The sequence below is a fragment of the Ostrinia furnacalis genome, unplaced genomic scaffold (genome assembly GCF_004193835.3).
Source record: "Ostrinia furnacalis isolate ACB-3 unplaced genomic scaffold, ASM419383v2 OfSCF6554, whole genome shotgun sequence".
Classification (NCBI taxonomy): domain Eukaryota; kingdom Metazoa; phylum Arthropoda; class Insecta; order Lepidoptera; family Crambidae; genus Ostrinia; species Ostrinia furnacalis.
In genome coordinates, this window is record NW_021136793.1 from 654234 (window position 1) to 668536 (window position 14303).

At 38.2% G+C, this 14303-nt stretch overlaps 1 protein-coding gene across 1 annotated transcript in view; it reads right to left on the bottom strand.

The window, feature by feature from the left end:
* Nucleotides 1-7654: 7654 nt before the first annotated feature.
* LOC114362523 (zinc finger protein SNAI2) overlaps nt 7655-14303 on the bottom strand; it is a 41511-nt gene continuing 34862 nt past the window's right edge. Inside the window, exons 2-3 of the mRNA XM_028317958.1 lie at nt 8382-8749; nt 7655-8315 (exon numbers count right to left, since the gene is read on the bottom strand). Coding sequence (XP_028173759.1) covers nt 7749-8315; nt 8382-8749 — 935 coding nt within the window. The 3' untranslated portion in view covers nt 7655-7748. The remainder of the gene's footprint in view (nt 8316-8381; nt 8750-14303) is intronic.

Genomic DNA, 14303 nt, shown 5'->3' on the forward strand with positions numbered 1-14303 from the left:
TTTTTTGCAACACTCCGTGAACGAACAATTTTTGTTGGCTTTAACTCATTTTCGAACACCCAAACTCGTGACTGGTTTTTTGTTTCGGGTTCGTACGCATATATCCAGGATTCGTCACCTGATACGATGTTGTATACAGCATTTGAGGATCCTGCATGTAATCTTCCGAGAGTTCTGACGCATTAAGTAACGCGAGCCGCTTTTTGCTCTTCACAGAGCGAATGCGGCATCCATCGGGAAAACAACTTTTTTACACCTAATTGTTCATGCAAGATTATTTGTATTTGACTCATGCCAATGTCTAAAGTTGCCTGAATTTCGCGGTATGTCACATGTCGATCTTCTTCAATCAGCTTACGCACAGCATCAACGTTTTATTGGGTGACTGCAGTTTTTGGACGACCTTGACGGGGACCATCACTGAGCTTGACACGTCCACGTTGAAATTCAGCAAACCAGCGATAAATTGTGGTTATGGATGGGGCTTCATTACCAAATGCAGAAATCATCCGGTCAACACACGGTTTTTGTGTTAAACCACTCCGAAAGTCATAATAAATCATCGCTCTTGAATTTTCTCGAGTCAATTCCATTTTCTCAGCGACTAAACAAGTTTCACAAGACCTTGTGATAAGACCGAGAATTTTTTTTAAAATAAATAAATGGTATTCGATGCTTAAAACCAAGGAGTTTGCAATTAAAAATATTTTAATATGATAGGAACAGTGGAAATATACCATTCCCGATACTTTTAGTGCAGCCCTCGTATTTGCATGGTACACTTACACACACAAGTACTTAAAGCTCATTCGCCTTCGTGATTAGCAAGAACTTTAATAGTTGCGATTTCGCACGCAACAATAAATTGTCGGATGTGCTGCTTAAATGTATCTGTAGATAACAATAATATTGATAAACTAGCGACATTCTAAATATAAATACCTAATTATATCATACAAATCTTTTTGTAAAAAAAAATGTTACCTACTAAAAACGTTAATAGCTAGCATGTTTAGCGACTAGCGACTATCTCAGAAAGCTGCTATTTTTAAACGGTTTTATAAGCCGAACAAAAGGCAATCAGGGACTATCTACGAGTAAAATGATTCATATCAAAACGCAAAAGTTTTCAAGTTGACAAACAGCCGTCTTTCGATTAAACATAATCCCTAATTCTTTTGATAATATACCTCCGTCAAAATCACAAACGCATCCCAGCATTTATAAACCGTGGGTATACTTATTAATCGTAGGTTGGATCGTGGGTATACTATGAGAAGAAAATAACTACAAAAGAACCTTGATTCTATAAAAAAAATTCAAAGAAAAATATAGAAACTTGTTTATAACAGTGATTAACTAATATAGAACTTTGATAATTAGTAATTTGACACTTTCAATGCTTGAAAATCCTTATTTTTTAAATCCTTTAACATAAGTACGAGTAAGTTAACATAAATCGACATTTAAAAGTAAATTGACTAGAACAAACATTGTAAAACAACATTTAAAGCATGATGCAATGAAACACTCAAACGAACAAGAAGAATTCTCAACATTTCTATAATGGGGGCTCGTTATTATTGAAGTATTTCTTGTTCGTATTTGTTCGCATAAACGCCACTTCGCATAAATTCTTGTTACCAATGTAAGTAATTGAAACTAGAATACAATAATGAACTAAATAACAATCGAGATGATATTATTAATTATAATAAGGCCCGATTCGACCAAACTTTTATCCGAGTTTAACTCCTGGTATAACTGGCACATTGACAGTTTCAGTTTGGGAAATTATGTCAAAACTGTCGATTTATTCTGAGATTAATATACTCTTGTTTGGTCGAATCCACCCTAAAACTTATAAAAAAAGGTTTTGCGTGAAATCTGATGAACGAGCTTTAAATTATTCTGTATTAAACATACTAAATTCCGATTTCACACAAACATTATCGCGATTTTGTCTGTTGGATAAAATATTATCCTGATTGGGTAGTCGTAAAAATCACTTTCCGCAGCAGATTTCTGAACGACCAATCGGACTCGGTCTACAATCGATAACTGGAAGACTCTACTCGGGTCGAGTGGATAAACTCGATTTAGTAGCCCAGACTGATAACCAAATAAGTTAACTTAAGCGCGGCTTCAAATTAGAGGCAAGGAAGCGCTGCAGTGGCGCCACGGAGCGCTTGCCGCACTACTACTATACAGGATGGAATTTTGTTATGCCACCTGGAGGAAAAGTACTCTTAATACTGTACATAGAAAATGTTACTCAAAGAAAACATTCCTTTATTTTTGAAAAGAAATACAACTGAATTCAAAGATTTCTAAAAAAAATTCAAATATTCACTACCATACGAGTACCTACCATACAATTTTCTAGTGAAGTGATAAATTATAAAAAAACATTGAAATACTTCGAATTTGAGCGCGCATCGAGTGTCGAGTGGGTTCTCGTATGAACAACCCGCTTTGGACCCGGTGGCGTCTCGAAACCTGCTTACGGGCATACTTAACTCCACGGAATCCATGAAAAATCAATAGAACTGAAACACCCACGTTCTATTGATAACTATGTCAATATTTTTCACTCGACATTGGCAGAAATAAACCTCCCAGAGAGGTTTGGTTGCCACAAATAAAAAAAAAAAAGAGTTAAAAGCTAGACCTATAGTTTTCATACTTCTATAAGTGCAGTGGTGCTGCATACGCGCCAGTAGTCACGCCTCGTAATAATTTATGCTATCGCATTAGGTTATTGACTTGTAAAGATAGTTTAAGTTGGTGAAAATAAATAAATAAAAAAAAATTTAAGCATACTTTGGGGGCCTTTCTTTTTATGACACCTTAAGGATTACTTATTGAATAATTTATTGGTTTCCAACCACTTCAATAGTTATTTTAATGATCAACTTACAGCATCTTGATAGCAATTTACAAAATAAAAACTTTTCAGCTTTATAAATAAATAAAAAATATCGGATCGGCATTAATAGAAAAAGACTTGAAGTAAACGTTATTGAGAAAATAACGATTTCAACGAATCGTCAGATTTAATCTAAGGCTATCAAGATACTTCGATAGGTGTCTAATTACGATTTATTTTCATTAAAAGCCATGAAAGTTTATTTCTTAATTGCCGATTTGACATTTAAACATTAAACTTAGTAGATATAAACTACTTAGTTAAATATTGCGATTATTTGTACTGAATAATTAATTCTGAGTTTTACCATCCTCGACCCAATGCAAATTTAATCTATTTGCTGGTGTTGTTTGACTGGGGAAATCTATGTTTATAATACTAATGTATTAAAATCAAAATTACCGATATTAAGAAAAACTTTGTAATTTCTTAGGTATCCTGTAAAATACCAGAATATAAAATTTCTTATTTAATAACCACTCGCGTTTTAATGATCGTTTGCTATATATTTTTGACTTTTTTGTATTGCAGTAAAATTTTATAAAAATCGATCGCAGAAAAATGCTATACGTAGTATGGTTTAACGTTTCTTAAATTTTATCTATCATATCACACCAGCATTCGCTCATCAACTTAAGTATCGCTTAAATCGCTTTAGCTTAGCTACATATTTGAGTTATTCTTACGCGATGGATCTTAAGTACCTACTACTTAAACTTAGGTATTAGGTGTATGTGATTTTTACACACGGTGACTTTTGTGGGGAAAGGACATCATCCATTTTGGTCCAAAATCAAAAGTGCCGGCCAAAAAACAAAAGTGCTGTATTCTGATAGAATACGTCCGCCTTATCATTTATTACTATGGCACCAAAGCTGTAGCACCACTGTGCATCGTAGTATTTGAGCTCTAAAAATATGTCGGAGGATGGAATGGAGGCTCGTTGTTTTCAGGGTCTTCCATTGCAGATTTCTTCAAAATAAAACCACAGGTAGGTCGTATGGGCGTGTAATAATTACTTCCAACACCAAACTCAAAAATAGGTAACGCGATTACAATGATGCACGTGGATTATCTTCGGATACGTAGTGAGTTCGTTACGGGGCTGGCTGACCAAATTAACTGTACCGCTGCTCGATCAAAAGTGGGCTCGTGCCCGCTCAAAACCCTCTAAAGTTACCTCCCTTCAGTTGGCTGCCATGATCGAAACAATAGTGCCAACCTAACCAAACTAAAGTGTTGCCAGCCCAGTAGCGACCTCACTCAAGCTAACCGCTTGACGTTCCGCACTAAGAAAAATAATTGGCAACTAAAAAAATTCTCTAAGCATAATCGTTAAAGTGAATGACATAATCTGTGACCGAATTCTGACAGTTGACAACGTCAAACAGACAGTGCCATTCGTTACGCTCCGACAAATATATGAAACGACTGACTTTGATCTCAAATACTACGATGCACAGTGGTGCTACAGATTTGGTGTCATAGTAACAAATACTAAGGCGGACGTATTCTGTCAGAATACAGCACTTTTTTTTATTATTGGACGACATTTTTGATTTTGAACAAAAAATGTATGAATTATTGGCCGACACTTTTGATTTTGAACAAAAAATGTATGAATAATCGATGACTTTTAGATCTCAAATACTCGACGCACAGTGGAGCTACGGCTTTGGTGCCATAGTAACAAATGCTACGGCAGACGTATTCTGTCAGAATACAGCACTTTTTTTTGTTGGCCGGCACTTTTTATTTTGGACCAAAAATATATGAAACGTGGATGATGTCCTTTAATGAAGCTAATGGTTTGTATGATTTTATTTTATACATTGAAAAAAAAAATAGAATTTAAATTACTAGTGCATGCACATAAGTAGTTTCAATACGTGAAATATGTGAGATAGCTTTAAAACAAAATGTATAAGATATGAAAATATTGCAATTTCAATTTGAACGAAACTCAAGAAATGTACGCAAAAATATTTGCAAAGTTTGCGTTCTATTGTAATTGGAGCCACGACTTCGACTGAGACCTATTAAAGAAAGTTTCGATCCGTAAAAAAACTTCTTTTGTGTGTAAAAATCACAAAATGGCGGGGTCTAAAGCGAAATTAATCTATCTTATCCTAGAAAAAAACTAGGGACTTTTATACAAAACGACTATCGATTTGAACTCACCATGCCATCAAAATAACTCACATCCTCACAAACTTTCGTCATCTTTTGAACCTTTCGCGGGATTTTGAGAGCCATTTTAGTGCTCACCTACGTTCTAAAGTACGAGTAATTCCTATGCAATTTTCATACCTCTAGGCTAGACCAATGGGTTTAGGCTGTGCGTTGTAATTCAATCATAGATGTACAGTGTTGATTTGATTCATAAAATATGTAGCTAAACATGAAAACACTATTAAATTAAAAAGATTTCAATTATTATTTGTTTTATAACAGCAGAAACATCGTTTTTTTAATGGAGCAAACAAAAAGTATTTAGTAGTTTTTGAATTAGTTCTCAAAAGATAAAATAAAATATCTTTTTTGTATAAAAGAACTGATTTTGAGCTCTACATTACTTTCACGAACATGTTTTGCGAATGTCATTAATTCGCAAAAAATAACTCGCAAAACATGTTCGAAAATTAATCTTGGTCTGTTGCAATCAAACCATATTCAGCGAGGAAACTTTATCCCGTACTTAGCCAAAGCCAGCTCTAAACTTGGTGTAGCGTAACTGGATCCTGCCTAACTTTGTACTGTACGTACACGATAACTTCTGCAAGATACATTCGGTTATTAACGGGTAACGTTATTCAATAACTGGGCACCCAATCAATCTCTGAATTAAATATGACATTTTGGTTTGCGAATAAACAAAAAGTTACTAACTCTTGGCGGACAAAAGCTCTCCCATAAAGTACCTACTCTTTTGCATGTTTCACATTACAATACTCTTTCCCAAAGCAAACGTGTAAGCTGAGGAAATTTAAATGGAATATAAAATCTCATTTGTTTCAATGCAATGGAAAACGAGCAGAAAATTGTGGTTTTAATTGTATCGTGTGTGCAAAAAACATTTTAATGGAATGATATAGCTTTATTTGAATCAATTAGACTGGGAAACACACGGTAACTACATCATCAATCAGGTATTAAGTACCAAGGGATTTACACATTACACTTTACAATACAAGATTTGTTGACTGTGGCAATTGCATTGGATCTTTCTTTGTCCACATGAATTAGCGTTTGTTTATTTATTGGTAATAAATCTTCATTATCACAAAACTAAAATGGTTTCGGGCCCATCGAGTTTTTTTACAGTAGTTCTGCAGAGCTGGACAATGTCTATTCGAATAGTTAACCGCCAAAAGTAGTAAAATGGATTAAAAATAATAAATGAGTATTTTCTTGAGTATTCTTTGTTTAATGAGTATTAAGCTCGAGCCTTTAAGTACATAGTAGCTCAAGAAGTCGCGTAAGTTTGTTTTGCGACACAAAGGACTAATCCACCCCATAAACTTTACCTAAGCTTCTGGAGCACTTTCATCATAATCAGCACGTTATAACACGTCATTGTAAACGGGCATATTATAGACAACCATTAACAGGTAATAAAAAGTTTTACGAACCAATTAAGTTCGCTTAAAAGTTGCTGTACAATCCGCATTGTTCAGTGCTAATCAGGAATTGAGAAGTAGCCTCTGATAGTTTTGAGCAGTTGACGGCGATTGAAAATAGTATACAATGATAATGGCACTGTTGCAAGCGCCACGACCACGGAGTAATCTTCAGCAAGTGATCATGGCGCTTGCAACAGCCGAAACATCGGAAACTCGAAATTAAGGTAGTACATGGTAGCTATCCCGTCAATAATAATTATTCTATTAGTGACCATGAAAGTTTAAAACAATGGGCAATGATAACTTACATAATATAAAATCGCCATTTAAAGACCTATTATGAATAAACATAAAATATTATCATTCTACTGAATAATTTCAAAATAGGTCCTTATTTTGAGGATTTCATGAATTGACAACTTCATGTGATTATGCTTAAGTAATGTACCTATTATACTAGCATGAATTATGTAACAATTGCTGGCCTACTTACGACTAATGTAAAGGAAAAGTGTATCAGAGGCTACTTCCAGGTTAGAGATTGATTGAGTCCATATGACTAGTATTTGTTTCGGTCGGGACTGTGGTAGCTGGGAGCCGAGCCTCGGGGCCGGCGGAGACGAGCTATGGAGCGCCCACGGGCGGCGGCGGCCCGCGCTACTGATTGGTCCTCCCGCGGAGCTGGCCGCCAAGCTACGCTACGCGTCGCACGCTACTCGTGCCTATCACTGTCGCCCTATGCACGTACTTTATTGCTCTCTATGTACCACAGCTCGACGGTTTCATTAAGTCTCTACGTATCACCGTAACTACACCTAATCTCTTCACACACCACGCGTGAGACTAACTTACTCGTAACTATAACTAACTACCAAGTAACTATAAATACTATGATGTAACAGTGCAGGCTCTTGCCATAAATTGACTCGATTACTTCCGTCGATGGCGGACTAATAATTGAAAAAATACAATTTATTGTTTAATTCCTTTTTTTGGGTTTTTTATATATTTTTTTCTGAATAAATTATGGAAAGAGCCATAACGATATCCTATTTAGGTACATAATTATTGCTTATATTTTCCGTTGCGCCTTCGAATCGCGAGTATCTACTCTATAAAATATCTTGATTGATTATAAAGGTGTAAAGAAGTTCATAGAGAAATCTTTCGTTGCAATCGTTCGTCGGCGCGCGCGCTTATTCGTCGTCCGAGCGCACGCACGCCGATTCCTGGTGTTTGTTGAGGTAGCTCTTGAGTGCGAATGTCTTCCGGCAGCGCTCGCATTCGTACTTCTTGTCGGAGGAGTGAGTCTGGAGATGGGCGCGGAGGTTGGAGCGGTCGGCGAAGGCCTTGCCGCAGGCGGCGCAGTTGTAGGGCTTCTCACCCGTGTGCGAGCGCAGGTGGCCGCGCAGCAGCCAGGGCCGCGAGAACTGCTTGCCGCACACGCCGCACACGTGGCCCATGCGGTGCGTGAGCACGTGCATGGCCAGCGCTGGCATGGACACGTACGCCTTGCCGCACTCGCCGCAGCGCTTGGCGGCCACGGAGTCCAGGCTGCGGTGCGTCTGCTTGTGCCGCGACAGGTTGGACGAGGTCGCGTACCGCTTGCCGCACTCGTTACAATCATACTTAGCTGTTTTCTCCTTCGCCTGCGGCGCCGGCCCGCGCTCGCGCTCGCGCTCGGGCTCGGGCTCCGGTTCGGGCTCGGGCTCGGGCTCCGGCTCGGGCTCGGGCTCGGGTTCGGGCTCAAGCACTTCATGCTCCTCGATGATGAGTTCCTCCTCAATGACGAGCTCCGACTCGACATCGGGCTCCGTCTCAATCTCCGCTTCCTCGTACTCCTGCTGCGGGTGGTGTTCTTGGGGCAGCGGAGAGGGATGGTAAACGTAGCTGACCTGTGGCTCGACGGTGTACTCGACTGGTTGCAACGGATTTACTGTTTGTAAAGTAGTGTGGTAGTAAGGCTCCGGGGGCTCCTCGGATAGGATGTAGATGTTGGTGGGCTGGAGGGTGTAGGTGTAGACGGGGACGAGGGGGGCGGGCTCGGGGGGGTGGATGACGGTGACGACGTGGTGCGCGGGGGGCAGCGGCGGCAGGCTGTGCGCCAGCGAGAGCAGCTCGTGCGCCGCCTCGGTGTCGGCGGCGGAGCGCTCGGCCATGAGCCCGCCCAGCTCAGCATACTCGGCCGCACGAGGTCCTGTCGACAAAAAACATATCGTTACACAGCGTAGTTCTTTGATTTTTCAACGTACTCGTAGAACGCTAACGATGAAAAAGAGCGATCAAATACAAATGTAAAAATAAAAATCCTGATAGCGCATACCAAAAATATCATGGTTTTTCACTTTAGAAACACGTGTGAAAAATTCTTTTCATTTTACGAAAATGCCAATGAATAAAACAGCTTGTTTCCATTTCACGTTCTATCGAAAAATTTGATTGAAAAACAGTCGCGGAATCTGCTGAGCCTTTATTGCGTTAAATTTAAAAGGGCAATAGCGAACCGCTAAACGAGTAAAAAGAGTTGAAAATACGACGCTCAATGAACTGAAGTTGATGTTGAAAACTCTCATGCGGTTGCAATAAAACGAGCGCCCCCATCTTGCGGTAATTGGTCTACGATAAAATGCAAGAGCAAAACCTCGGCATGCATCGCCTGCGAAATACAAGCGGCCGGCTCGCTTGTGCGCTAGTGAAGTGATATGCAAATGGCGACTTTGATGACCGCTAAGGTATTAATTAGGGCATGTAATATCGGAAGGTTTTCAATTCCGATATTGGTTTCCGATATTAGATCTCAATATCGGAATTCCGATATTAATATCGGAATTGAGTTTATGTGTTATAAATTGATTATTTGGTTATATTCGTAACATTTCTCGATTGTATACAGTAAAATAATGATTTTCATCAAATTATTTAATTTCGTACGAAACAGCACTTCTTAAAATTATAAAATTGAAGTATTTAAAACCATTTTTGTATGTTATGGGTATCCATTGCATTTGGTTTCTGATAATGAGCCAATATGGACTAGCAAATAATTTAAGTGCTTTTGTAAAACAGGTATCAAACAAACTTACTCCTTCAACCAACACTGGCAGAACGATTTGTAAAGTCATTTAAGTCACATGTTACAAAAATTTTAGGTAGTGGTAAAAAACTTGAGTATGCTTAACTTTTGATTATCGATGTACAACTCACAAAACCACGGGCCATCCTCATCATCATCATTTCAGCCATAGGACGTCCATTGCTGAATATAGTCCTCCCCAATAATTTCCACAATGGCCGGTTGGTGGCGGCCTGCATCCATCGCCTTCCTGCTACCTTTATGAGGTCATCGGTCCACCTTGTGGATGGCAGTCCTCCGCTGCGCTTTCCGGTACGTGGCCTCTACTCCAGAACCTTGCTGCCCCATTGGCCGTCAATTTTGCATCTTGTATGCAAAATTGACTCGGAGTCGCTGGAATGGCACAATGCTCGAATACCTTAATCGAGTCTCCCAACAGGTAGGCCTTCGGATGAAGATGGACAAAACGAAGCTTATGACCATGTTGCACCCTACCTATTTTCGGTTAGGAGCTCGATTCTCGAGATTGTTGACAAGTATGCTACCTCGGACAAACGATCCAGCTAGGTACATGCAATTTCGAGAAAGCGGTAAATCGTAGAAACTTACTCGGCTGGGTCGCTTTCGGGAAACTATACAACATCTTTTCGTCCAAAATACCTCAGTGCTTAAAGACAAAAGTCTTCAATCAGTGTGTGTTACCAGTGATGATATACTGCTCGGAAACGTGCCCTCTCAAAGTTGCACAGCATGCTATGAATAGGGCTGTGCTTGGTGTTTCTTTACGAGATCGATGAGAAATGAGAAGCTCCGTAAACGAACTAAAGCCGCTGACATAGCCCGACGGACTAGCAAGCTGAAGTGACAATGGACAGGGCACATGTACGCAGAACTGACGGGCCATAGTCCAATTAATGTTTGCGAGGTAGTTGAGATGTCGTTTTTAGAGACCAAGACCAAGTACGGCAAGTGCTAAAATTGTTTCAAAATAAGTTAAATTAACCATAAATATTTGCAGTGGGACAAAAAGTGATGGTGAGAGACATGAGAAAATCATTGGTCTTTGCCAATCATGTATTTTGGGCTTTGTGGCTGGTTGTGGCGCGTTTAAACGCTTTGTTTAAAATCTCAATTAAAACCTTTATCTGATTCCGATATAACGATATTGGGTCATTCAATATCGGAATTGTAATATCGGATCTCGTACTCCGAGATTCCGATATTACGAGATTCCGAGATTCCGATATTCATGCCCTAGTATTAATGTTCGATAGCCAACATTGCATATTTTTAAATAGGAATTGGCTAGCTTTTAATAGTCGAAAAAATGTCCTCCTCATCCCACTTCGGGCTTTCTCTAGCGTGAGGTTTGATAATTTAATAACCGTCGAATATACTTCTTAGTACGACGTCAATAGAATGAATGACCTGTAAAACGTGCTCTCCAAAGAACTGAAAATTGTTTCCCAAAATTACAACAATTCTAATAACACTGGGTACCTATATTTATTAAAAGGTTAAAACTTAGTTCAAGTGGACATTATAAAAAATTTCCAACTATCCCCAATTTGGCAATTTTTCTAAATACATAAATAGAGAGGGAATTTTCACCAATACTAGGTACATACCGATTCGTACAAACATTTTAACGGTAGAAGGCAGTGTAAATAAAAACAAGCTAAACTATTTCACAGGAATTAAGCCATAAAAAATTTTTTTGTTCAAACTAAATGGAAAACGGTAAATTTACTTAAAAATTTGTTATGTTTTTACTGCTGTGTAAAAAATAAATAACACGTCAACTATGTTATAAATATAAATGCATGTACTCGTATAAAATAAGGTACTTTAAGTATGAACCTCAATCATCACAGCATGCATAAAGCATAGGCATAAACAAAACCAAAAGTGCGAATACGGTTCAAAATATGCGAATGCTTTAAACTTGTAAAGAAAATTCTCCACCAAATACCGACGAACGGCATCCACGCTCTACAATGATAATACCTCGAATATTCATACGTGGGTACCTACGAAGATTTCGAGCTTTTAGTGCACTTTATTAAAATATTAATTCATATTCCTCGTAAAACGTGTGCTAAGTAGTTTATTATTTGCAAAACATCTTTGAAAGAAAGAAAGAAAGAAAGAAAAAATGTTTATTCAGTATCATCGACAATACACTTGCAATACTTAACATTATTTAATGAGAAGGTAATTACAATGATACTGAAAAGGTATCCACTCAGCATGGTGTCGTAGCATCTCAGTAGATAATGCCACGACGCTGGTCTTCCGTGGACACCCAAACAGGGAGAGCACTACTGAGCACAACAATTTCTTATGAATCATGATACATAATAATATAAATACCTCATAAATACGTTACATATTGTACACCTTATATATAACTCTTTACATAATTATAAGAAAGTTAGCACACAGTTACCATAACAACCATAGCAATACATGTTACTGATGAAACGTGGAACTTGAAGTGAGTGTATTTTAATTTACATTAATTTCAGTTTGCTGTCCTATAATGAGTCTTTTTGCAAATTTAAAAGGAAACCTTTGTATTTATATTTAAAAGAAAACAATGAGAAACATTTTTTAAGGGGTGGAGGGATGTTGTTCCAACATTTCGTGGCTGAGTATCGAAAACTTCCACGAAATGCAGCTGTACTGTGGCTAGGACAACATAGAAGAGAAGCAGTTCTGATACGATTAGAAAATAACAATTTGTCATATAAATATGAGGGCGATTTATTTTGAATTACACCAAATAAAAGACATGCATAATGCAGTGAACGTCGAGATTGCATATTAATTAAATTATTGTGATTTAGAAACGGAGTAATATGAGATCTGGGAGGAATGGTAAAACAAAATCGTGCACACGAATTTTGAACTCTCTGTATTAACTTTTTGGTATAACCAAAGAGGCACTCGCCCATAACAGTATCAGCATAATTCAGTTTTGATAATATAAGCGCTTCGCAAAGCTTAATTCTTATATTAACATCCAAGAACATTCTAATCTTATATAGCACGCTAAGCCTGTAGTAACAATTTCTTACTATTTCCAAGACATGGTTATGAAACCGTAGCCTATTATCCATGAGAACTCCTAAGTTGCGGGCTTCAGTTACTTTCTCGACATCTGTGTCTCCTATCTTAATTGCAGGATTTAACTTTTCTATGCTGCTAATCTGAGTCGCAGAACCCAGCACGAGANGCCCGCGAAAAATCAAGAAGGGTTAGTATAGATCCGTGTCCTATATCCTGTCCTGCTAAAATATCATCTACTACATCCAATAAGGCCGTGGCTGTGCTTCGACCGGCACGAAATCCAGACTGTTTAGAGGGCAAGATGTTGTTTGCATTCAAATAATCAGTTAACTGCTGACAGACTACTTTCTCAATTATTTTGGACAAAAAAGGGAGGATACTGATCGGTCTAAGGTCTTTTAGTTCGCTTGGGGTGGTGGTTTTTGGTATAGGCTTGACAAGAGCCTCCTTCCAGATATCAGGAAAAATGCCAGTTCGAATAGACATATTGATCATTGTAGTGATTACTTTAAGTGTCCTTGGCATCGTTAAGATGATCATATCGCGGGAGATCCCGTCGACACCCATTGCATTAGTTGATATACTAGTGACTATTTTTAATATGTATGATTCATCAACTGTGTGAAGGCTGAATGAAGAGGAACCAAACCGATGGTATTCAAAATATGTAAGATCCGAAATGGTGGCGTTATCATTACCAGGTACCAGGAGAAAATGGCTATTGATAATATCTGGGTCGCTAATGTGAGAAGGTTTTCCGTCTGCTCTGTTCACTTTTAATTTACTATTTTGTCACAAATTCCGACTTTTACAATCCCCCGGCATCTTCGTCGCAGACTTATTACGAGTACCTCCCTACATTTTGCAGCAATAGCTGCAGAATTGAAATTTTTAGCACACTTGATGTGTTTTTATATTTTTGGTGGCTGGGATTTTTTTACATATGGGTTTTTAAATGGATATGATGAATATTAAAGTCCCGATTATTAAAGTCGCTATGTCATGATTACCTACACACACCAAAATAAGTCCCGCTGACAAAAAAACGCCGACTTTTGGCATGTTGTTAAAAGTACACAAGTCGTCAACATGATTCATTTGAAATAACCGGGCCGCCGGGCTGTCGGCGGCTTGGTGTGTAGAGTCCTAAACGAATAGGGTTTTAATCTGGGGGCACGGCAGTGCCCCCACCAAGTCGAGCAAAAAAGCGGCACGGCCGTACCACACTATATATATGAGCTAAAGCAGTACGGAAACTTAGCCCTTTCGGCAAGTTAAATACCTACACTTCAACTGAGTGTTAGGGTTGGCACTCGTAATCTTTATAAAATTAATAAGGTTCTTACTTACTTATTTATTAAAACGTTTATTAAAGTTTTTTAATTGTCCAATACTTAATGGAATAAATTAATTGACTAAGTTGTTAACAAAAAAATAAAACGTTAATTAGGTTCTATAATGATCGAATACATAATCGAATAAATTGATTAAGTACTATTAGAGGCCGGTAGAAGATCTACTATCATAAATAAAATACCGGATACTTACTTTCACATACCTATTGCCTCATTTTAAATACAGTTCATCACTTAGTACAAAAGCGTGC